General features: G+C 47.1%; 8 protein-coding genes across 8 annotated transcripts; 6 read left to right on the plus strand and 2 right to left on the minus strand.

Moving 5' to 3' along the window:
• Window positions 1–512: 512 nt before the first annotated feature.
• On the plus strand, window positions 513–2,158 carry N7483_003746 (uncharacterized protein; the record flags this gene model as incomplete). Its single annotated transcript, XM_057087183.1, has 2 exons — window positions 513–693; window positions 756–2,158. 2 exons carry the CDS (start codon window positions 513–515, stop codon window positions 2,156–2,158), a joined length of 1,584 nt encoding a protein of 527 aa, XP_056947012.1.
• Window positions 2,159–2,687: 529 nt separating this feature from the next.
• On the plus strand, window positions 2,688–4,253 carry N7483_003747 (cytochrome P450; the record flags this gene model as incomplete). Its single annotated transcript, XM_057087184.1, has 1 exon — window positions 2,688–4,253. The coding sequence occupies one exon, from the start codon at window positions 2,688–2,690 to the stop codon at window positions 4,251–4,253; it is 1,566 nt and encodes a 521-aa protein (XP_056947013.1).
• A 302-nt stretch (window positions 4,254–4,555) lies between these two features.
• Window positions 4,556–5,880, minus strand: N7483_003748 (uncharacterized protein; the record flags this gene model as incomplete). Its single annotated transcript, XM_057087185.1, has 2 exons — window positions 4,556–5,560; window positions 5,629–5,880. The coding sequence occupies 2 exons, from the start codon at window positions 5,878–5,880 to the stop codon at window positions 4,556–4,558; spliced, it is 1,257 nt and encodes a 418-aa protein (XP_056947014.1).
• Window positions 5,881–7,468: 1,588 nt separating this feature from the next.
• Window positions 7,469–9,467, plus strand: sit2 (putative siderochrome-iron transporter; the record flags this gene model as incomplete). The annotated part of the gene is made up of 3 exons (XM_057087186.1): window positions 7,469–7,803; window positions 7,864–8,532; window positions 8,582–9,467. The coding sequence occupies 3 exons, from the start codon at window positions 7,469–7,471 to the stop codon at window positions 9,465–9,467; spliced, it is 1,890 nt and encodes a 629-aa protein (XP_056947015.1).
• A 595-nt stretch (window positions 9,468–10,062) lies between these two features.
• N7483_003750 (GH92 family glycosyl hydrolase) lies at window positions 10,063–12,495 on the plus strand (the record flags this gene model as incomplete). The annotated part of the gene is made up of 1 exon (XM_057087187.1): window positions 10,063–12,495. The coding sequence occupies one exon, from the start codon at window positions 10,063–10,065 to the stop codon at window positions 12,493–12,495; it is 2,433 nt and encodes an 810-aa protein (XP_056947016.1).
• A 517-nt stretch (window positions 12,496–13,012) lies between these two features.
• N7483_003751 (flavin-linked sulfhydryl oxidase ERV2) lies at window positions 13,013–13,869 on the plus strand (the record flags this gene model as incomplete). The annotated part of the gene is made up of 3 exons (XM_057087188.1): window positions 13,013–13,230; window positions 13,317–13,445; window positions 13,551–13,869. 3 exons carry the CDS (start codon window positions 13,013–13,015, stop codon window positions 13,867–13,869), a joined length of 666 nt encoding a protein of 221 aa, XP_056947017.1.
• Window positions 13,870–15,692: 1,823 nt separating this feature from the next.
• N7483_003752 (LYAR-type C2HC zinc finger protein) lies at window positions 15,693–17,622 on the plus strand (the record flags this gene model as incomplete). The annotated part of the gene is made up of 4 exons (XM_057087189.1): window positions 15,693–15,713; window positions 15,806–15,928; window positions 16,139–16,940; window positions 16,997–17,622. The coding sequence occupies 4 exons, from the start codon at window positions 15,693–15,695 to the stop codon at window positions 17,620–17,622; spliced, it is 1,572 nt and encodes a 523-aa protein (XP_056947018.1).
• A 721-nt stretch (window positions 17,623–18,343) lies between these two features.
• N7483_003753 (acetyl-CoA synthetase-like protein) lies at window positions 18,344–21,958 on the minus strand (the record flags this gene model as incomplete). Its single annotated transcript, XM_057087190.1, has 1 exon — window positions 18,344–21,958. One exon carries the CDS (start codon window positions 21,956–21,958, stop codon window positions 18,344–18,346), a length of 3,615 nt encoding a protein of 1,204 aa, XP_056947019.1.
• Between the last annotated feature and the right edge of the window lie 1,726 nt (window positions 21,959–23,684).

Below are 23,684 nucleotides of genomic sequence, written 5' to 3' on the forward strand. Positions count from 1 at the left end.
GCACTCTAAATGAGAAAAGGGGCGTGATGATAGCCACCAACGAGACTGAGGAATAGTGCGCCAGAGGGACACCGATATATTGATCAACATTGGAATAAGTTGAATTAGGAAAGTCCATCTGACGTGAGACTTCAAATGTTAACATTAAGCACTTGAAATTTGACCCGCTCAAGGATAGCTTGTCCCATTCGAATGAGAACATCATAGATGTAGCATTTGATGCACTGCCCAGGTACTAGGGGGCATATCAACAAAACTGGAATCAAGCAAAATTCCCCTCCGAAGCTCTGATAATACTTACAAATAGGCCTTAGTCGGTCTATATTTATCTTAAATCCATTCTAACCTAACTTCCAGGCATCATATATGAAGCAATTATCACTTACTTATCTCTTACTTGTCTCTTACTTGTCTCTTACTTGTCTCTTACTTGTCTCTTACTTGTCTCTTACTTGTCTCTTACTTGTCTCTTACTTGTCTCTTATCTCAAATTAAAATTCGCAAATATCATGATGACGCCTCATGTTTCTCAGACCGCTGTTCATGGCGAAGGCTCTAGTGAGCCAAGTCGAGATAATGAACGGGCATTATACATCGCAGTGATGGGAATGACAGGAGCTGGGAAGAGCACCTTCATATCGCATTGCACAGATACCAAGGTTGCCATAAGTGATCCAGGAGCTCTGCAATCTTGTAAGTTTGGCTTCAATTAGGGTGATTGTACAAAATAGAGAAATCCTGATTTTTGAATACAGGCACACAAGAGGTTCAGGTATACCTGTGCAAAAATCTTGAATCTCACATCAATGTCTATCTTGTGGATACTCCTGGCTTCGATGACACAAATCGCAAAGATACAGACATCCTCAAAGACATCGCCGCCTGGTTGACAAAGACCTACAAAGAGAGCATTCGCTTGGGCGGTATTTTATACCTGCATCGCATCTCTGATAACCGAATTGGTGGATGTGCCTACCGAAATCTTATCATGTTCAAGAAGCTGTGTGGTCCCGACGGGATCAAGAACGTGATATTCCTCAGCACCTTTTGGGAAAAGGTCGATCCGACTGAAGGTGATGCCCGAGAAAAGGCCTTGGAGGACAAGGACGAGTTTTGGGGATATTTTGTCAAGCAGGGTGCCCGCGTTCAGAGACATTTGAATACCGAAGACTCTGCTATGGCTGCCATAAAGAATTTCATCCCGATTGATGCGACAAATGAGCCACCAAATGAGATAAAATTGGCAATTCAAACCGAAATGGTTGATTCAGGCAAAGATCTGGACCAGACATCTGCCGGCCAAGAACTCCAGAGTGAGTTGCAGAAGGAAAGAGACAAAATGCAACAAGAGTTGAATAACACAGCACGGGAGATTCGAGAGGAAAAGGATCAGGAAATCCGCGATCTCCTCCAAAAGGATCAAGATAGACAGGCTAAGGAGCTCCAAAAGAGAGACTTAGAGATCCAGGAGCTGAAGATCAGCATGGAGAGGATTCACGAGTGGAAAATTCAGGAACTAGAGGAGCAAATCCTAAAACAACAAAGCGAATTTGCCAAGCATCGGGAGGAAATGAGCGAAGAAATGAATCGAATGATGGAACAACGACGAAGTCAACACCGAGATATGATCGAAGACCAGCGTGATCAAAATGTCGACAAGTTGAAGCGGCAGCTTAGAGAACTATACAATCAGATTGAACATCAACAAATGCAACTTGACCAGTTCAATCACGATATGAGTGAAGCAGGGGAATATGACTCAGAGGAAGAATATGATTCATCCGATAACGAGCCTGATGACGAGCCTGATAACGACGCATTAAGCTGTAAGTGCGAGGTGGGCAGTTTGAATGGAAATGTGGCATCCCCGGCATCGCATCATAATGAAGAGAACTACGACGAAATTGATTCTCCCATCACGGAGAAACCTGACACAAGTTTTAAGCCCTTCGAGCACTTCGAAGACTCAGATGGAGAACAGGAATTTGGGCCAGTCTGTCAAGTATGTTGGCAGGATTTTGAGGATAGGGATGAGCTCTTAGAGCATGTCGGACGGTCTCGTCATGGGTTCATTGTCAATGGGAATCCGGTTTTTGTTCCGAAGAGGAAGAGGTCGAAATGGTATAAACCGAATTTTATTTCTCGCTTGCGTCAGTAATGGCAGCTCAGTGTATGTCAAGCAGTTATTCCGGACTTTCGGCGCGAGTCCATTTTAGTGCTTTCAAATTTCTTCCGTGCGAGACAGACCATATATAAGACTAGGCACAAATGTCATCAAGCTTCTTGGTCGCGGCATTTCGAGATGATTTTTGAATGCCGAAATTCATCCGAAGTAGATTTCCCCGCAAAAGAGTCAAATCCTCTAAAATGTGGAGTTGTGGGGCCTTGTTTGCTGCCAGTGCCGATAGCCTTGGTAAAAGGACAGTCTCAGAAGGTTAGAATAAAACATCAACTGAACCTTGGAACTTGAACAGGCACGAAGATGATTAAGATCAACTAAAGCAATACTCGGCACTCAAATCCACAATATGGCAGGTTCATCATTCCTAATGAGACTTCTTGAGGGCGCCTCTGGAGCGCTAGGCTTGGAGCATCCAGACCTGCAACCAAAATGGTCATATTATTCATGCATTTTCATTTTTATCTTCCCATTATCATTAATTTTGCTTCATGACTGCTTTCTCTGGATGCGTCTTCCACCAGGTCCAACACCTCTCCCCTTCCTCGGAAACAAATACACCATACCCAAGTCTTCTCCGTGGATCCAATTCGAAAAATGGTCTCACACCTACGGTCCAATCTTCACACTTTGGATTGGGCGTCGACCAACCATCATCATATCAGACCCAAAGATTGCCATGGAGCTGTTGGAAAAACGAAGTAAGAACTTCAGCTCTCGACCTCGTTTTGTAGTCATGGGTGAGCTCTACTGGGACAATGCCGGGATACTAGTCCAACCATATGGCAAGGAGTGGCAAATACGACGAAGAATGCTGCATCAAGCACTGAATCCTTCTGCTCTCAAATTATACAAGCCTGTTCAGGAAGCTGAGGCTAATCGATTATGTGGTGCTCTTCTCACCGATGTCAGCTCTTACGAAGGCCTCATCGATCGATTTGCGGCCAGCGTTGTATTTAGCATTGCATACGGACACAGGATTGACTCCATGGATTCTAATATCATTCGACAAAGACTGGAATTTATGCAATATTCCGCATCCTTAAATGTTCCAGGCAGATACCTCACTGAAACATTTCCATGTATGAAATACATGCCCAATATCTTTGCACCTTGGAAAGCGGAGATTCAGCGTCGTGGAAAAGAAGAAGCCGCCGTCAATATGCGTCTCCTGAACGCAGTGAAAGAGGACATTCGTATAGCAAAAACACTCTCCAGTGTCCCGGACTCACTGTCTAAGCTCCTTCTCACTGCACGAGAAGCGGACCCAGCTAGCTTCGGTCAATTGAGTGAAAGAGACTTTTCTTTCGTACCTGCTTCACTTTTTGGTGCTGGGAGCGACACAACTGCTAGCACCTTATGTACTGCGATTCTGATGCTTGTTACAAATTCAGAAGTTCAAGAAATTGCACACAAGGAGCTAGATCATATTGTTGGATCTGAACGCCTCCCGACATTTGATGATGAGGTCAATCTGCCATATCTCAAAGCTCTCTGTCAAGAAACACTCCGAATTCGTCCTGTCGCAGTACTTGGAGGCACACCACATGCAAACTCTGCCGCAGACACTTACAAAGGCTACAACATACCGGCCGGTACGACTATCCTTTCCAATTCATGGGCGATAAATCTCAACCCGAGGTACTATCCCAATCCGCATCGATTCAACCCTCTGCGATTCTTAAGTGTCAACCAACATAAACTCTCTTATTTGCCAAAGCTGTCTAATGAGGATATTTTTGAACTCTCACCTGAAAAACAGCATCCGGCAAAGGAGGGCCATAGCTCTTTTGGATGGGGACGACGTATTTGTCCTGGGGCTGGATTAGCTCAGAACTCGCTGTTCATTGCCCTGGCACGTCTATTGTGGGCCTTTCGGTTTACTCCAGTTCAAAAAACGGATGGCTCGAACAGGAAATACGATACATTTGCGTATACGCAAGGATTTAATATTCGGCCGCAGCCATTTGAGTGTGGGATTCACATACGTGATGAATTGCGCCGTCGGGTTCTGACAGATGAATGTCATAAGGCTGAGGAGGTAATGAGTCAATTCCCACCTTTTGAGGAATAGACTGAAAGGTCAGTGTTAGATTTGAGATGGTATAGTATTCTTTGCATTGAACAGTCAATGAATCAACATTTGAATGTTCATCTAATGTATGAAATGTTGTGTAATCTAGTTTATATGATTTTATTATCTGCAAGTAACCAACATCGCCGTCATCATCGTGATTTGTACGTTCTTGACTCCTCAAGAGCTTACGCTGTCGCTCGCATAATTATCGGTTCTCGGCAGCACTCATATCCCAGTCTAGTTAACCCATCACTAGTTTACCAGGAGAACATGTTATCGCTCAAAGCTCCCTGGTCAACCTAGTTGGGGTTTGTAGAATCAATCTCTCGAATGACAAGCCAGAGCGATTTGTAGAGATCAGGGTCAGTCTTGGCTAAATCCCTGGCCCCTTCGTAATAATTCTTCACTGACTTATTGTACCTTGTCAATCTAGACTTGTTCTTCTTGAGAGGATTGTCAGAATCAATCTCCAGATCAGCAATCCAGGGACGGAACAATTCGACTCGCTGTCGCTGGAAGTTGGCCTCATCTTCAACCTCTGTTCCATGCAGAGTGAATTCACCGAGCTGTTGAATGACAGGTGCCTTGGTGTTGACTCTGCCGTCGGAGTCGAGGATAGGAATTTTGGCCACCCGAGCAAGAGCCTTCAAGCGAGCAATTTCAACCTTCAATCCGAGCGGACCAAACATTTCCTTATTCGCCTGTTTAACAACGGAGTCCGCGCGACTTTTTGTAAGCCCTTGGCTTCCCTTGTTTGCGGCACCGCTGACTATAGAGCCCAGCCAGTGGAGAGGAAACAAGATAGGTACACTCTGGAGAACACCGCCAGTCAAGTCAAGCACTTGCATCGGCGGACTGCTCTTCATCGCGGCGTTGAGCTTATCGAGGAATGCTAGGAACATTTCCTTGGGCACACGGTACTTCATCAGGTATGGAGCGTAAGCACGCAAAAACGGCGACTCCTTCTCCATGCCGACCTGGGGAATTGCGACCGGACGGTTGGGGTTCAACATTGATGGATCTACCGGCATCATACCTGGCATCATACCCGGCATTCCTCCTTGTGGTGGGTACATATCTCCTGGCCCAGCTGGAGGATAGCCGCCATATTGTTGCATCCCATCCTGATGGGGATATCCTCCGGGTCCGGGTGGGTAGCCATACGGCGGACCCTGTTGCGGCGGGTAAGGTTCACCCTGAGCGGGGCCATATTGACCATACTGTGGTGCACCTTGCTGAGGGTATTGGGGCCCGGGTGGTGGGTAGCCATATTGTGGTTGTTGTTGCGGCGGGTAAGGTTCACCCTGAGCGGGACCATATTGTCCATACTGGGGGGGCACCTTGCGGGGGGGTATTGGTTCCCGGATGCGACCGGTGGATAGTAGCCTCCTTGACTAGGAGGCTGAGGGGAATTATGCCCTGAAGGCCCGCTAGGTTCGAGTTCTCTAGAGGCTTCACTGGCAGGCGTTGGGGTTTCTCTTATTTTACCCTGTAGAGGGGCATGTCGGGCGTCCGAAGGGGGTGTATATTGCGGAAGTTCCTCATCAGGAGGTGCGGTTCGTTGACCAGAGGCCTCTTGGTGATCAAGATCCTCAAAGGGGTTCTGGGTTCTCTTTTCCGGCATAATGAGAGCTGTGAGTGTGAAGGAGGAAACAAAGGATCAGCCATTTTTTTTTCATCATCTGCTGTTCAAGCTCCTAGTCAACAAATTGCCCAAGTGGGGGCCGTTCTAGGTTGGGGGCTGAAATGTGCGAGGTGGCCCGCCTGGGCGCCGGGGTTCCGATCATCGATAGTATTACTTAATCACAATTTTCGGGTTTAGGTGAAAATCAGCCCGATCTACTTATTTGGGACAAAATTCGATTTGCTATAAGCATTTGAAAGAGTATTAATACATGTATAAGCCAGGCTGGATCCGGGGTTGACGTAGTGACCGAGATCCATGCTCCACCTGAGATATGCCTATCGGATAGCACAAGCTCTATTTAGCGCCACGGCGGAGGCTAGAAGAGCTTCCGAGTCCACATAGAGGAACAGTAAGTAGACTCATAGAATTCCGAGTCCCGTAGCTGGACTGCCCAGGTTTTTTTGTTTTTTTTTTAAAAAAAAAAAATGGATTTGAAAATGGGAAATGGGTACTACTAGTAGAAACTGAGCGTTCTAGTAGTACTATTTACCTCCAGAGCATGCATCGTGATGATGATCGAAATATTTAATTGTTACTTCATTGATGTCTTTCATCATGGTAAAGGCTCAGCTATTCGAATGCTATTAGGTAGTAGTATGGATCTAGCATTAAATGTAATGGACAAAGACCTTCAGGGCTAGGTAGTACCTAGTAGTGTCTACCTAGTATCTGCTAATGGGTATCTCACCATGGACAGGCTCAAGTGTCAGTGATCCACCGGTACCTACGGAGTACATATTCGACTAACACTCATTAAGGCTTCCCAAGTTGGATAATGTTCGAGCTTGAAATCTTCCGAATCTTTCTGTCGGAAAATTAAATAATGTTAGGATTGATGCTAGTAGTACAGATTAGTGTATACTAGGGTTTTCTTGACTATGGTGACACGTGCATATACAAAAGACGCGCTTTTGAACATTGCCACTTGACAGGGGTCGGAGAATCACGAACCTGCACAATGTGCCGTCTATATTCTTAAAAAAGGACTTCAAATGTTGAAGGAACATCATCAACCATCATAGACTTTCGGCTGCCCTGAGTATCCCCTGCAAACGGAATGCCGCATTGGGCAGGGTCACAATGGTTTACCCTGGATATATTATAGCGCTAGCCTATCATGGACTAGCCATTTTGATAGACCAATCAGATAACGAAGTCTCTGCTTATCCGATTGAGTGGGGCTCAAGTATTGGTATGTGATTGGCCAATTGCATGTTATCTGATGGCGCTCGCTCTTTATCTGATCCAGGGTTAACTCGTCGTCGTATCTGTGACTTGTACTAACTCATCAGCTAGTAACAGATACCTACTATTACTCTGCTCACCCGTCCAGGCGGGGTGTAGTGCAGGCCATGTAGTAGCTCCCACGTGCCCTCGCCTACGCTCCTTTTCTCAGTTTTTGAATCCGTCTTATCTATCTCTCGAACTCATCCAACATCCTTCTCACTCCGACTCGTCGCCAAGAATCTTTCTGGATACTGACCACGAAGTGGATTTACTTCTCTCATAGTTAGATCCCGCCAAAATGGGCGTCTTTGAGGCCATTCGTGGTCGCGATGAAGATGGCAGGCTCACACGCACCTTGACCAACCCTCAAACCACCGGCCACGAGAGCAAGAATGCCCATGCGGATACTACATCTGCCGATATGACCCAAGAAAGCTCTCTGAATGCAGAGAGTGAGAGTACTGAAAATCAAAATGGGGGCTCTTCCTACGGAATCAACGGTATTGACGATGACGAGAAAGAAGCCGATTTCAACCCCAACCATGTAACGGATCAAGCTGCTTTGGGCCAGCAAAAGGCTGAAGCAGCAGCTCTTGTCTGGAGTCGACCAGTTGTCTTCATGATCTACGCTTGGTATGTCTGAATATCACCAAACTTTGTGCATGCTGCAACTACTAACGGATGACATATTAGGATATGGGTTTGCTTTTTCATGCTGGCATTGCACTCATCCATCGGTAGCAATCTTATCAACTATGTTTTTTCGGATTTCTCAATGGCACCTCAGGTTTCTACCTCATACATTCTTGCGACGATAATCGGTGGAGTTCTCAAACTGCCATTGGCGAAGACCTTACAACTTTGGGGTCGTGCCGAGGCCCTGCTTTTTTCCACTACGATTTACGTCATCGGCATGATAATTTTGGCAGCGAGTAATGGTGCCACTGCATTTGCAGCCGGATATGTGCTTTACTGGATTGGATACTACTGCATCTATCTGATCTTGGATATCTTTGTTGCCGACACATCTGGAATGCGATCTCGGGCCTTTGCCTTTGCATTTGCTTCAACTCCATTCATATGCACTGCATTCACGGGTCCCCTCGCTGCCACATCGATCCGTGAAAATTCGGGATGGCGATGGGGTTATGGAATGTTTTGCATAATTCAACCGTTTGTATTTTGCCCCTTGGCAATCGTTTTCAAGTTCTACGAGAGGAAAGCAATTAAAATGGGGGTCTGGGATCGTCGATCAAGTGGACGCACAACACTCCAGTCAATCATCCACTACATTCATGAATTCGATGGTGAGAGCCAAAACTCTTATGAAATTATATTCAAGCTAATATTATCTAGTGATTGGTGCGTTCTTACTCATGTCCGCATGGGTCCTGTTTCTTTTACCATTCAGCCTAGCTCAATATGGCCGTACGCAGTACAAAAGTGCTAGCTTTATCGCAATGGTGATCATCGGAGTTTGCATGTTATTCGTTTTTGCAGCATGGGAGAGATGGGGTGCTCGTACCCATTTTGTTCGCTACGAGCTTCTGCGACAGCCTACCATTATCGGCGCATGCGCTTGCTCCGCTATCCTTTACTTCAGTTTCTATCTATGGGATCAGTACTTTTTCAACTTCGTCTCGATTACTTGGAATCTCAATTCAACTTTGACGGGCTATGTTAACCAGATCTACAACATCGGTTCTTGCGCTTGGTCTCCGATCCTCGGTTTGCTGATCTGGTGGTGTCGACGATTTAAGTACATCTGCTTGTTTTTCGGTGCTCCGCTGATGATTCTCGGATCTGGATTGATGATATACTTCCGTGGAGGAGATCATGGTATTGGGTATTTGATTATGTCTCAGATATTCATTGCTGTTGCCGGTGGTACCATGGTGATCGGTGAGGATATGGCTGTGATGGCTAGCGGTGGTCGCGAGGGCACTCCAATCATGCTGGCCCTGATTGGGCTGTTTTCTAACCTCGGTGGAGCTCTTGGATATGCTGTCTGTGCGGCAATCTACAACAATGTCTTCGTGGAAGCTCTCAGAGACCATCTGCCCGACGATCTGAAGGCCAATGCGACACAGATCTACACCGGGGGCATTGCTCTTCAAAGTACCTACCCCCTCGGCTCTCCACTCCGTGATGCGGTCATTTATGCCTGGTCATACTCCCAAAAGATGAACTGCATTGCTTCTACCTGCCTACTGGTTTTGCTTATTCCAGCGGTGGCAATGTGGAAGAATTATGACGTTGGCAAGAAGCAAAATAAGGGCGTGATGGCTTTCAATTAGTCTGGCTCGAGCTCTGCCTACTAAGAGTGAGACGGTATCTTCTTACTTTGTGAAATTCGTGGGAAGACACCATTTTACTCTCCTTTCTTTGTTTCTTCTTTTTTATTTAGCTCTGCATCTCTCTCCCAGGCTGTAGCAGTGCCCCCGGGTGATTTGGAATGCGGGTGACGACTTTCCCCCATTCTGTACATACAAAGAACATTTTGGCCGCATCATTTCGCCATCAAAATCTTTTTTACAGATATCTTTGAGACATATAATAGAATGCATATTTTGCCGCTGCATGTCTTGTCCGCAATTTTTGAAGTAACATTGTCTCCCACACTCCACAATTGTATAGAGTAGATAAACCTAACCCCCGCAACCTCAAGGCCCTTGCATCCCACACTAACGCTGCAGGGATGCTCCGGATGCCGATCATCAACAATAATGTGACGCTGCAATCTAAAATGGGGAATTCCAAAAGAGGACTTTGCTGTTTCCTTTTACTTTAAGAAAACAAAATGAAATTCCAGCACTCTTCAAGAAACTTGGCAGGTGCGTGGTTCAACACACATTCCACATCAACAACCACTGAAGGACCTCGTCGAAAATCATGCCTTGCCTGCAGGCCAGCCTCCTTTTAACATGCATAACAATCTTACGGCTCTTGGATCCAGCGTTAGCAACAAGAGATGATCTGCACTATGTTAACCCACTCATTGGGTCGACAAGCGGCGGGAACGTCTTCGCCGGCGCAAGTCTGCCTTATGGCCTCGCAAAGCCCGTCGCAGACGTAGATGGCCAAAACACAGGTGGTTTCTCTGCAGACGGAAGCAATGTCACCGGGTTCTCCCATATGCACGACAGTGGTACTGGAGGAAACCCTTCTATGGGACAGTTCCCTTTATTCCCGCAATATTGTCCCGACAACGTGGTTGATAATTGCAAGTTCCTTAAATCGGCCCGCGCAGTGCACTATGTCAACGACTCGGTTACAGCACGTCCCGGGTATTTTGTGCTGAAGCTGGAGAATGGAATTCGGGCGGAGATGACAGCTTCGAGGCGGGCAGCCCTGTATCGTTTTACGTTTCCTGAGAGTAAGACTCTGGATGGAGAGGATTTGAATCCCTTGATTGGAGTTGATCTTACGGATTTGTGGGATAGTCGCCAAAATGCGAGTATTAGCATCGATTCAGACTCGGGCCGTATTAAGGGGAATGGCACGTTTCTTCCTAGCTTCGGGGCTGGGTATTATCAGACTTATTTCTGTGCTGATTTTGCCAGGGCTACGGTTCGTGATGGTGGAATCTGGGTGAATAATCGAGCGGGCCCTGAACCCAAGGAACTGTTTGCCACTCGAGGTTTCAATAACTTTTACCTCCAGGCAGGCGGGTATATGAGCTTTGATAGGCCAGATGACGGCGTTGTAACGGCCAGAGTTGGTGTCAGCTTTATCAGCTCTGATCAAGCATGCTCAAATGCCGAATCGGAAGTCCCTGATCCAGTCGATGACTTTGAGCGCTTGCAAACTATTGCGGAGGATGCTTGGAGAGAAAAGCTTAGTCCGATCAAAGTCACTGCCGGAGGAGCAAGTGATGATATGCTGAGTGCGTTCTGGAGTGGGATTTATCGCACCATGCTCTCGCCTCAGGACATGACTGGCGAGAATCCGTTGTGGGAGAGCGATGAGCCGTACTTTGATTCATTCTATTGTCTCTGGGATGCATTCCGAGCGCAACATCCATTCCTCACAATCCTGGATCCACAGGCCCAGTCAAGGATGGTTCGCAGTTTACTTGACACATTCAAGCATGAAGGATGGCTTCCAGACTGTCGTATGAGTCTTTGCAAAGGATGGACTCAGGGCGGCTCGAACGCAGACGTCGTGATCGCTGATGCGTTTGTTAAGAATCTGACTGGAATTGATTGGGAGCTGGCATATAAAGCCATGGTCAATGATGCGGAGAATGAACCACTTGAATGGTCCTACGAGGGTCGAGGTGGGCTCCAGAGCTGGAAGCGCCTGAATTATATCCCATATCTGGACTTTGACTATTTGGGATTTGGGACCAACTCACGCAGCATTTCGCGAACAGTGGAGTACGCTTACAATGACCATGGCGTCTCAGTTGTGGGCAAGGGTCTCGGGAAACAGGAGTATACCACTTATCTCTCGCGCTCTAACAACTGGAAGAATCTGTTCAAGTCCGATCAGAAGTCGCTTCTTGAGAATGGAACTGACACTGGTTTCACGGGTTTCTTCCAGCCCAAGTATCTCAATGGCACTTGGGGATTTCAGGATCCAATTGCCTGTAGTGCCCTCGCTTCTTGGTGTTCTCTGACTTCCAATCCCTCTGAGACATTCGAATCAAGTATTTGGGAGTATCAATTGTATGTCTGCGCCAGTGCTATCAAACGCATGTCGCTAACCGTTCTTCTTAGTTATGTGCCTCACGATATGGCAAGCCTGATTGAAATTCTAGGCGGACCGGATTCATTCGTATCGCGATTAGACTATTTCCATGAGTCGGGACTGGCTGATATCAGCAATGAACCTGTCTTCTTGACGGTATATGAATACCACTATGCCGGCCGACCCGCCTTGTCCGCCGAACGCGCTCACAGCTATATTCCAAGGACTTTTAACGCGTCCGATAATGGTCTTCCTGGAAACGATGACTCGGGCGCAATGGGTTCATTCCTCGCCTGGAGCATGATAGGCTTATTCCCCAATCCTGGCCAAAATGTGTACCTCATCATTCCGCCCTTCTTTGAGGCGATTGATGTCACCCATCCCGAGACCAACAAGACAGCCACGATTCGCAACGTCAATTTCGATCCCACTTACAAAAATATCTACATTCAAAGTGCTAAGCTGAATGGCCAACCTTACACGAAGAATTGGATTGGTCACGAGTTTTTCACTCAGGGTATGACGCTCGAATTGACGCTTGGGGACCAAGAGAGTGACTGGGGCACAAGCAAGGAGGATTTGCCTCCTAGTCTGAACGACTCGGTTGTTCAAAATGAGATGCAGCGTGCATGAATGTGGAATGAGAATCGGTCAATTATGTGCATGGAAGGATCCAATAAAGATGCCCGGTTGTGGCGGTCTGTTGAACTCTGACGAACTACCACTCGGGCCCTTCTTAGTTTACGGAGCATATCCGATGTGGGTCTGGATGTTCTTAAAACCGGAGAAAGATGATCGACGGGAACAATAGTCGGGGTATGAGACAATTGTATAATTCCAATCGCAGTATTAGTACAGAGGAATGATAATTCAATGCTATCCAGTTGAATTGATCTAAAAGTAGATCAGACCACCCATGGATGAACAAATAAAGGAATAAAGAATCTCGATCTGCCACCCATGACTAAGCCGACACGTGGAATCAATTCTCTTGAAGCTTTTCGGTTCATTTTACTCCTATCTTTCTGCAAATCCCTAAAGTGAACCCTTTAATCGCTTCTCCAGTCAGGGAACTCCCTGTTTTGTCCTTAAAGCTGGTTGTTGTGACGTTTTATCCCTTCTCGCGCAATCCTCCATCCCTCCACCCAGTATGGCCAACCGGCAGATCACACGGATCTTCATCAGCGTCGCTCTCTCGATATGTCTCGTCTTCTTCCTATTCGTTCGTCCACAAGGCCCGCCTAGTCCTGCCGTCCGAGCCCCTGGGCACATTACCCATGTTACGACGCCGGCACCGGGGATCACCATCCAAGAGGACTTACTGAAAGGGGCAGTGGTAATGCCGAAGCTTGGGAACGAAACAGTAAAGTAAGAAAGGGCACCAATCAGCGCGTAACTACTATCTGTCTTGAAGTCATGCTGACCGATGGGCCTGTGGCCATTCCTCTTTCTAGAGCTGAGCTCGGTCGCGCAACATGGAAGTACTTCCACACCGTCATGGCGCGATTTCCCGAAAAGCCTACACAAGACGAACAAGACGCCTTACGTTCATACATCCATCTTTTTGCGCGTCTCTATCCTTGGTACGATCATATTCTACGTCCTCCCGCTTTATATAGGGAGCTTTACTACTCTCTTCGCCACGCCCGTGTGACATGAAGTGAAATGAGGGGCTAACAATGCAACAGCGGCGAATGCGCTGAACACTTCCAACAACATTTGAGCAAATATCCGCCACAGGTATCCTCACGGAAGGCTGCGGCGGGATGGGCATGCTTTATTCATAACGAGGTCAATGCGATGCTCGAGAAACCCGAGTTCGATTGTAACAATCTAGGATCCTTCTACGATTGCGGCTGTGCCGACGAGGAGGAGAAGACGGAAGGTGGCGAGGACCGTTCTGAAAGTGAGGATGGGCGCTCGGCTACCAATGCGCAAACTAGTACCTCGGATGCGCACGATCACCTGGCTGTGGAAATCTCCAAAGAAGCGTTAGTGTCCCGCTGATTATCCGGTTGGTGGATGCGCTAGTGTGGATTGAATGTCTTACTGATTGAACGAATTAGAACCACTCGTGGATGAACATGATACTGCTGAAGTTTTAATAACACCTTCCCTGGGGATGGGAAAAAAATACTGCTGCGACAATCGTCGATCTTGCATGGCGTCTATACTAAATGCCGCCCCCTCTTTCAGCATTCGATGGAGCTGGTCTCTTACCGTACTGTACATATTGCGCTTTGATGATATTCTTATATATACCCTTCCTGCATGATAAACGTTCAAAAGTCCGACTCGGAGGCCACGATCCCCGCGAAGATCGGTAATCCATGCCCACCTTAGTATATCTGACGTAGAGACATCGAGGATCTCGAGTATCTATACCCGAGCAGTGTGGGCGCAGGGAAAGAATCATGGCGAACAGGGATTCAGACTGCCGATCGCCGGGTCTCCCCACGGTGCATGACCGGACTGCTCGCGCGGCCAGGATGTCCCCGATCCGGTGATCCCAGGTCTGTCAGAGGCGCATGACCCTCATGTCTAGACTTAGCGTGGAGTCTACCCGTACACCGTTGTCTCTAGATAATTTCCGACTCGGACGTGGGAAGCACTAAGCAAAGACAAAAGTCTGTTTTTCTCCTTTGTTTTGACTCTTGTTATCTTGCAGGATGGTAGGTGACGATCTAGCGTAGCGATGGATGTCATGTTGCATCCTCGTGATAGAGGGCGAATCCTGTAGGCCTAATGTTTAGCTGCATAGGAAATCGCTATGATGACAGGATCCCATGCAAAATAAACAATAAAAATAAAAATCAAACACCGTTGCAAAGAAAATAGAGATCGAATATCCAGGCATAGTAATCATGCATGAACTATGGAGTACTAGAGTAGGGTACAATGCAACAATCAGACGGTCCAGGATATGCGTTGGAACCACCTGGGCAGTTCTTCACTTGCAATATTCCAACCACAACATACGGAATGCATGGTTCAAATGTTCATGTCAGCTAGGGAACCTGATCAGACTTTCTTGCCAAAAATAGGTGGGGCCCAGGATGACTAGTAGGAGGGGTTGAACGGATCACTAGAATGTCAGTGCCTTCAGCTGATAACAAATGAAAATGACTGGTCTCCTGACAAGGCCCCTTGACAAGTGAACCAACCATGCGATCACGATCGGCTGGGGTGCACGGGGATCCCACTCGGGGTCTAGTGTTTCTTAGCCTCTCTCGATGTCGCGTTCAGGCGCGACTATGAAACCGTACGGCGGGAAGGGGGGGTTGTTGCTTTGATTTTGGCTTTATGGTACCGGGTACCCCGGACTCATGGGAATATTGAAGTCAGGGGTGAGAAAGTTCGAGTCTGAATCTGATGCATATATACTATGATCTTGGAATCCAGGCCTTATAATTCTTGTTTCATCCAGTCTCTTTCTCACTATAACAGAGTGGATCTTATCAACTCTTATCAACTGCGACTTATCTCTTATCGATAAGGATAAGAATTCCCTAATACAGTCTAGCGTTCTGCCCATATTTGGACTAGCGCCAATCCACGCGCCTCCCTCGACGCGCAAAAAAAAGGGAAAAAAAGGGAAAAAAAGAGAAAGAGCAATTACCAGGAAGGCGCAATCTGCACGTCCTTTCCTACCAAGGGATACTCTTCTTCTTCTCACTTTCTCCCTTTCCTGGAATTATTCGATCCCAAAGTTCGAATCTATTCTAGAATCCTTTTCTACTCCCTTGACTTCTTACATTGATCCATACTTCACGACTTGAAACTTACTCTGCGCCGGCGCTTGAGACGTCCCTAGTGGGGTCATATACATCATGGTGTCCTTTTCCTGCGAGGTGCGTGAGATTTATTCGATGTCGCATTGCCAATGGTCCCCGCGCGAAGGGATCACAGGATACTGAAGAAGCTTACTGACGGTGTCACGCAGGCGTGTGGAGATGTCCTCACGAAAAAGAAGCTCGACCCTCACCGCGGTCAATGCCGAGGCGCGTCCTACACTTGCATTGACTGTATGGTCCATTTCTATGGCACTGAGTACAGAGCCCATACGGTTCGTGTTTATTTTTTTCCCTTCTGTTCATTGCCCTAGTTGTCGCATTATCCTGGGCCCCATTCGATTCATGCGCAACCCATTCCAACATGGGTTATCACATGTCGCAAGGGGCATATCCTCCAGAGCTTCACTCCGGGGAGCATCGATGTCTTTTGTTTCATTTTTGTGTTACTCGATGTGTATGCGCTGACATTGATTTCCCTCTAGTCGTGCATGTCCGAGGAACAAAAGTATCAAGGTGCGCTGTACAAGGAGAAACCCGCCAAGGGTCAAAAGAAGGGCCAGAACAACAAGAACGCAAATGCAAAGGCCAATGCCAATGCGCGCAACCAGCAACCTCGAGTGGAGTCCGCCTCCGAGTCTGACAATGTCATTGTGAAATCCGTTGATGCGCCGCCCCCACCAGCACCCACGCCCCCACCTGTGGTCGAGTCTAAGCCCACGGCCGAGGCCCTGAAAAACAGTGGCAAGGATGTCAATGTCTTTGATTACCTTGTCACTGAGGAGACCCCCAATGCGTCCAAGACCTCTCTGGCCCCTCCCAAGGAGCAGATGTCCATGGTCAAGGAGGCCCCGTCTCTGTTCAAGGCCAGCACCTCTCTGGCTAAGCTGGATGCCAAGTCCGACGATGAAGGTAATTACGATATTGCCTACGAGGAGAACGGCTTTTCATATGGCGCCGACCCTATTCCCCCATCCATGTATCCTAGCAATGTGCCTAATGATTCGACAGAGTTTGTTACTCCGGCACCTAAGAAAAAGAAGGATCGCCGCAAGGAGGAAAAGCGCGCACCTGGCTCTGTCAGCGAGAAGAAGCGCAAGCGTGGCCAAGAGGAAACCTTTAACAGTCCTCAGCAGGATATCGACACTGATATGATGGATGCCCCATCGAGTGTTATCAACAACGCCGGAACCCCGATTCTCAACCACTCTGGCCTTACCGGCGGCTTGAACCGTATGATGCGCTCGCCTTCGCACGAACTTGACGATACCCCGGCTCATGGTTCCCGTGGCTACCAAGATGCCTCCTCCCCATCAAGCGTAGCAAGCGAAATGGGAAGGAAGCCCATGGCAACGGTGATCCCGGCTTGGGCATCACTATCAAGAACCGGGCTGAGCGTCTGGTCTCTTCCATGTTCGGCGGCACCGGATCTGTTATCTCTGCCAGCAGTGACCAAGGTTCTCGCCCAGTTGTTCGCTCTCGCCGTGGCAGCGACTCCAGTGGTGATGTCCAACTCGAAGTGCGCAAGAAGAAATCCCACCGCACCCGTACCGCGTCGGATAACCTCGGTGAAAGCCGCAAATCGAAGCGCAAGAGCTCCAACCCTACTGACGGTGACCGACCTTCTCGCCGTCTCAAGCAAACTGATGACGACCCACACCACGACAACCACGAGGTCACTGTTTACAGACAATCCAAGCCCCCGGCCCGCGCAGAGGACGTTATGCCGCGTGAACTGGCGGGACATTTCCTGTCTCTCGTTTCCCGCGACACTGAACGCGGCTGCTCGGTGCACAAGGCCTTGAAGCGCTTCCACCGCGATTTCACAGATGGGTATGTTGCTGACCGTAGCCGTGATAATAGAAGGAGTCATGCTAATCATGAATGTCGCAGTGAGGATGAGAAGGATCTCTGGCGTGCGTTGCGGTTAAGACGCAATGACCGCGGCGAGATCGTCGTTTTTGCTTAAGGAAAGGTTACTTTGGGAGGAATTACAACACGACAGTTCTTAGTTTTCTTTTCTCGGAGATAATTTGGTGTCTTTTCGTTTCACTTTCACGGACTGAAAATGGGTTTGGTTTTCTGCATAGCGCTTTTATTGCCACACTGCTCTACTCGTTCTAAATTTATGGGATCTGGTTTTACTATCGGATTCGTTCATTCGATTGCCAAAATTGCATCGTGATAAAATGACATGTTTCAGGCCATCTATCAAGTTAATGATTAGTTGTACGATGTTTCACAGTGTAGTTTCAATTTTGAAACACCGAGTCTTCTTGACAGTTGTTTCAACCAAAAATAGAATGTGCTTTAGTTCAACTGGTTACTCTCCGGGTTCAACCGTTTCATGAATGAAGAGGCCTAACTTGGAGATTTGTTAAATGAAAACCTCCAAGTGCTGAAGGCCTAGTTCGCCCTACACATCCACGGGTGTCACAGCCACCAAAATTTTCAAGTAATTAGTATGCATGCGCCAGTTGAAGTTAACCCTATTCGAAATGTTCAGGACACAGGGTGTGCTTTATCCAGTAACTGGGTTGTCCGTTTAACAGGGCTCAAAACTTGAATTACTTGCACATGTGATTCCAACATTGGAATATGAATAGAGTAATGAATTTCTCTACATACTCATGTACTCGTACACTTTTCAAAAAATCAAAACAACTTTAACATCAACTTGAGATAACATTTCACAAGGAACAACACTTCCCTCGAAGCTCCTCCACAGTGACAAGTGGATTCCCCTCAACCATAGCCCGTAACAAGAACTCCATTCTTAAACATAAGATCTCAATGAGACTGTTGGAGATCAACATCTCATCCCATCGAATATTCATACACACTCCCCCAGTCGTAATAACACATTGTAACATAAGTCCAAGACAACCATCCAATTTCATAGAACTGCTCATAGCACGCATGGGAATATCCTTCTCCGGCACCTTCTCCTTTCCAGTATCATTGTGAATAACAAGCAAGCTGTGGAAATCAAAGAGCTTGAAATTTTCCGGTAGGAAGGATGCGATCGTTTCAAGCCCCAGTCCTGTGTAGGGTCTCATTCTCGAAGTTTGGATTTGGATCTCACCCAGGAAGTTTCGGATCGTCAAATTCAGCTTGCTTTCGACTTTGACTCGGATGGGGATTAAGTTTGAGGTCGGACCTGCGTAATGCTCTATGTTGTCTTTTTTGGCTGTGCGGCCACTGTCTAGCTCGCAGTAGGTTGCGTCGCGGGTGCGAGTGAGGGTTGTTAAGAGTATTCCCCATGCAGCCCGGATGACGGTTGGAATTGTGATTGTCTGAATTGGAGATTGTCGAAGTCGTAAAATAACTTTATGTTCCTGATCTGGATGGGTAATGTAATCACGGGATGGATAGGGAGGGAAGATTGTTGCCTCTGCGCCTTTGAGATAGTGCCTCCAATATCTTGATGCCATGGCGGTGTTTTGGCTATCAAGGAAGGTAACATACTCTCCAAGTGCGACAGAGTGGGTTAGAATGCCATCATCATGGTATGCCTGTATGAGAGCTTTGTGGATTCGCACTAGGGTGTGAGCATCGAAAATGGCTTGGTGTATGGACAACACCATGTACCTTTCTAGTTCTTTTTGCGGTCCAACGTCAGCTAGGATGATTTGGCTTAAGCAAGCATCAAGCTGGGTCACTGTAGGAAGGATATGTTTCATGTGATTTTTGAGGTCATCGAGGTTTGCAAATTGAAGTTTCTCGGGCTTTGTCACTTCACTGGAAATGACTTGAAGCAAGCTACCATTTTTGGCGTGAACTAATGTGGTCCGCAAGCTAGGGAATTCGACACAGACCCGATTCCAGGCCCGCTCAAATTTCTTGACATCAAATTCGGAGTAGAGTCTGTATAGACTTTGTAGCACACAGCTTCCTGAATTACGCAAAGAATCGGAAAATGTTGAATTTTGGTACGGAGTGACGGGAAATATCGCCTGTGAATTGCATTCACCTGTGTCGACAAGAAAGGACTTCGATTCTTTGAGTGCACTGAGATCACATGCTGTTGATAAGGCGTTTTCTCTATTGGGTGTCATTTCAATGATTGATGCAGCTACAGCCATGTGCCTCAACACTGGCTTCCGGAGAACAGTATTGACTGATAATTGCAGGTTGGCTACTCGAGCAGCATGGGTTAGCCGTACAGCCTTGATTGAATCACCACCTAACGAAACAAAATTTGCATCTAAGGAGACGATTTTAATACCGAGAACCTGCTCCCAGCAGTCAATGAGTATATCTTCTGCAAGGGTGAGGCATCCAATGGAAGACATGACAAATGAGGATGAAGAGTTGAATGTTGTTTTCTGTGAATATTTTGAGTTGATGAGCTGTCGCTGGTGAGGTGATAGCTCGTGGACAATTGGAAATGGAAGGTAGAGTCCTGGAGTCATATGAGTAGGAAGATGTTTGCCGAGCTCAGCCTCCAGTATTGAGACATATTGCGCGAAGCCATCAGCGTCGCTGCTGCATGTGTCAATAAATGTGCTCAAAACAACATCATTCGCCTCCTTGCCGAGCTGGAGAAGCTTCACATAGCATGAAGACTGATCAATTCCAATGATATCTGCTATCTGATTTTCGATTTTTGTAGCATCGAAGGAGCGACCGCAATACTCAATCATTCTGCCATCTTGGCAAGGTTCTGTTCCCTTGGTGGGAGGTGATAGCCCAGTAAGTATCTCACCGACAGTTTGACTCTCTGGACCTCCGAGAATTCGTAAGAGAATGAGTGAGAAAAGGGTCATGAGGCCTTGTATCTCCTCTTTGTTAAAAACTTTGTCATCGTATTCCATCAAAATCTCCACCGCTGCAACTTCAGGTCGGACATGAACAACGAGCGCATATGGCCAAACTGTATCAGTTCTGTTTGGATAGATCCATCCCGTATTGCCCGCTTGGGGGCGTGATTTTACATCTTGGGGAACTTGAACGATGAGCAAATTCTGAACCTTGTAAGAGTATGATCGAGGGCAGGAAGCCCCAATTTTTGCAATGCAATTCATTCCAGTGTGTTCATACGGCATCATATCCAGGGCTTGTTGCTGGAGAATCCCTAGGAACTCAGTAAGAGGCTGGTCTGGCTTGACGAGAATACGAAGAGGAACAGTCGTCGCTGTTGGACCGGCCACGTTGTGAAATCCATTACGACCACCCAAGCTAAGGCCGAAAAGTACATGGCGGTACTGTGTGACTTCGCTAACGGTAATTGCCCACGCGGCTCGGACCCTCAAAGCGAAGGTATACTGGGACGGAGCCAAAGGGCAGGAAACACAAAATTGGTCCAAGAGTTGCGAACTTGTAATGGGTTGAAACTGTGAAAATGGTAAGACTGGATATTCGACAACTGTTCCACGATTTAACTGTTCTTTCCAGAAGTAACTGATCTTCTCAAAAGGCATGGTGCCATCTGCCTGGGTGAACACACTAAAAGGCCGCTCTGGAGGTATTTCAGAATTATGTACATACGCCGCATGGACTTCTGCAAAGATTTGAGAGCTTGTACAATCGTCAGTCAACGCGCGACTGACAGCCCATACCAACAGATGAGAATTGTCATCATGGGTCAGCAAATAGAAGCGGCTCAGTGGACCATTCAAATTATGAAAGTCATTGTTGATCTTATCTTTGATAGAGGTAGAACTCTCTATATCTTGTGTCTCCCAATGAAAGTCATCATTCAGCACAACCTGATACATTCCGGTCGCCGTGTGGTAAAAACGCGTTCGTAAGATCTGATGAGCCTTCACAACGCGTCGCCAGGATTCTTTGAGTTGAGGGAGATCGACCTCACGCGGAACGATGAATGTGTATCGGATGATGTGCGCGTCACCATTAGTTGCAGCAAGGGCTATGAAGCCCTCTTGGGTTGCACTAGCAGGGCATATGAACTGGATTACATTGCTGTCAACTTTGACTTCCTTTGCAATCAAGGACCTAACCGGGTTTGGGATTTCAAGCTGAGGCTTTGGGTCTGACTCGAGGGGTAGCTTTTTCAGAGGGCGGACCATTTGGGCCATGTCGCTTAAGATCGGATGAGTGTATACATCCTGGAAGGTCAAGTGCCAGAGATTTTCGTGAGCTAGAGCACCTAGGTGTATTGCCAATAGAGAGTCGCCTCCAGATAGGAAAAAATTCGAACTTGCTTCAAGTGTGTGAATGGGCTGTTGAAGGACTTTTGCCCACATTTCTCGCAAACGGTCCTCCATTTTGTTTTCCTTCTGGTCGTCCTTCTCATCTTCTTTCTTGTCACCAGGCGGGCCGGGGGCTTCATGAGATTGCATGACGCGACTGAGATTCCTTTCCAAATGACTGTCCTCAAATCTTGAAAGTCACTTGGGCTTGAAACTGGAGATTGGGAACTTGGAAGAATGAGAAAAGTGGCGGAGGCAGACACTGAAGTGAGACAACTGGCACGTCACAGATAAAATCGATCCATCTGTAGTGAGATGACCCATAGGCTAGAGCCTCGAGGCTGACATCAACCGATCAGACAGTTTTCCAAGGCTGAACTCATCGGAGACACTTTCAAACATTCTAAAGATGCCTGACCAGATTGGAGCGAGAATACACGACATGCATCAATATGTCACTAAATCCAAGACTCAAATCCACAAGAGCCACGTTCCCTTATTAGATCTTCCTCCACGTCACTTGCCTCTTTCCCTCTTCGTGCTGCAGTCTGGCTGAGGAAACGTAGACAAATGGTGGAAGGTACGTTGGAATAGCACATTCACAGATTGAAGTCTGAGCAGTTCCAATTGGGATATTAGGAATAAGTTCTGGTCTGGTCTGGTCTCAATATTTCACCAACATGATGCTAGATGAACGATGGCATACCAAACCATATGCTTCGCCTCTTAAATTGCTTCCTATTAATAACTAAATCACCCAGCGTATTAATGCCCCACGCTTCAATTGATCTAGGGCAAATACTACAGGTCCACGTGTATTTACTGAGGGCTTTGACATTTCGTTATTATATCCACTGCACTGCTGGTGCCTTGTGCTTAGCGAACAGAATCTGGAGAAAAGGGGAGATTTTGAAGCGTTGTCAAATTACCACCCTTTGGCAAATTAGGAAACCAACTACCTAGGTAATATGTATAAGCCACGCTACCAGGGGTGACTGAGCAGATAGCACCTAGGAGGTCTTCCAACAGAACCATCAGATCAACTATAACTGAATCAACTAAGGGTACAATGTGGGCAGCGAAGAGGAATGCCGGTGGTACCTTTGAAAAAGCCTCAACACGTCTGCTTATGGCTCTCTGACCCAGTGCCTATCATTTAGAACGGATTTCATTCGTGGGAGTGAGGTATTATAGGAGCCCTGAACTATACTGAAACCCATTTGATTCCTCGGGCAGTCTCAGATGAACTATTGGAAAATTGAATGATAGGCCGGGACTGGTGATAATATTCCAGCCTTTTCTACAGGGATTTCTAGTTTTTCCCCCTGTTTGTCAAAGTGCCTGATACTTGTCTGGCGATAACAGGGGCAGGTAACCAAGCGCCGCATGTAGGGCTTTCCTTAGTCTTCAGAATTACGACTCAGCCATCCTGTCATTAATCTGCGGCAACGGAGACAGATATGACGTGTGTTTGCTAGGCAGCCTCTTCATTTCAGCCTTTTTTAGTCCAGCTTGTATGGAGCATAATGTGGCTCGGTGCGGCTGGAACAGACGATTTCCGACTGTCTTGACACGCAAGGTAGCGCATTTTCCGCCAAAATTAGTGATCTGCATACAAATCCAATATAGGTTTTTCAATTAGCCCCAAATTTACACCCAACTTGAACTACCTATGGTCCTTGATTAGGTATCTTTGCGTTGGTTGGCGTCTAGAAGTTGATCTCATAGACAAGCCCTGGAGGTGAAATCGAGCCATTCTCTGGACCAATTGTATCACACAAAAAGAAAAGAAAAAATGAATGGGACCCCGCCAGGCATCCAAATGCGTAGCAAAGGAAAGGAATCAATCGGGATTGGGACGAGACAGTTCTCGAAA

This window comes from Penicillium malachiteum (assembly GCF_028827825.1).
Source record: "Penicillium malachiteum strain IBT 17515 chromosome Unknown utg000002l:1.0-8849297.0:1.0-8852440.0, whole genome shotgun sequence".
NCBI lineage: Eukaryota > Fungi > Ascomycota > Eurotiomycetes > Eurotiales > Aspergillaceae > Penicillium > Penicillium malachiteum.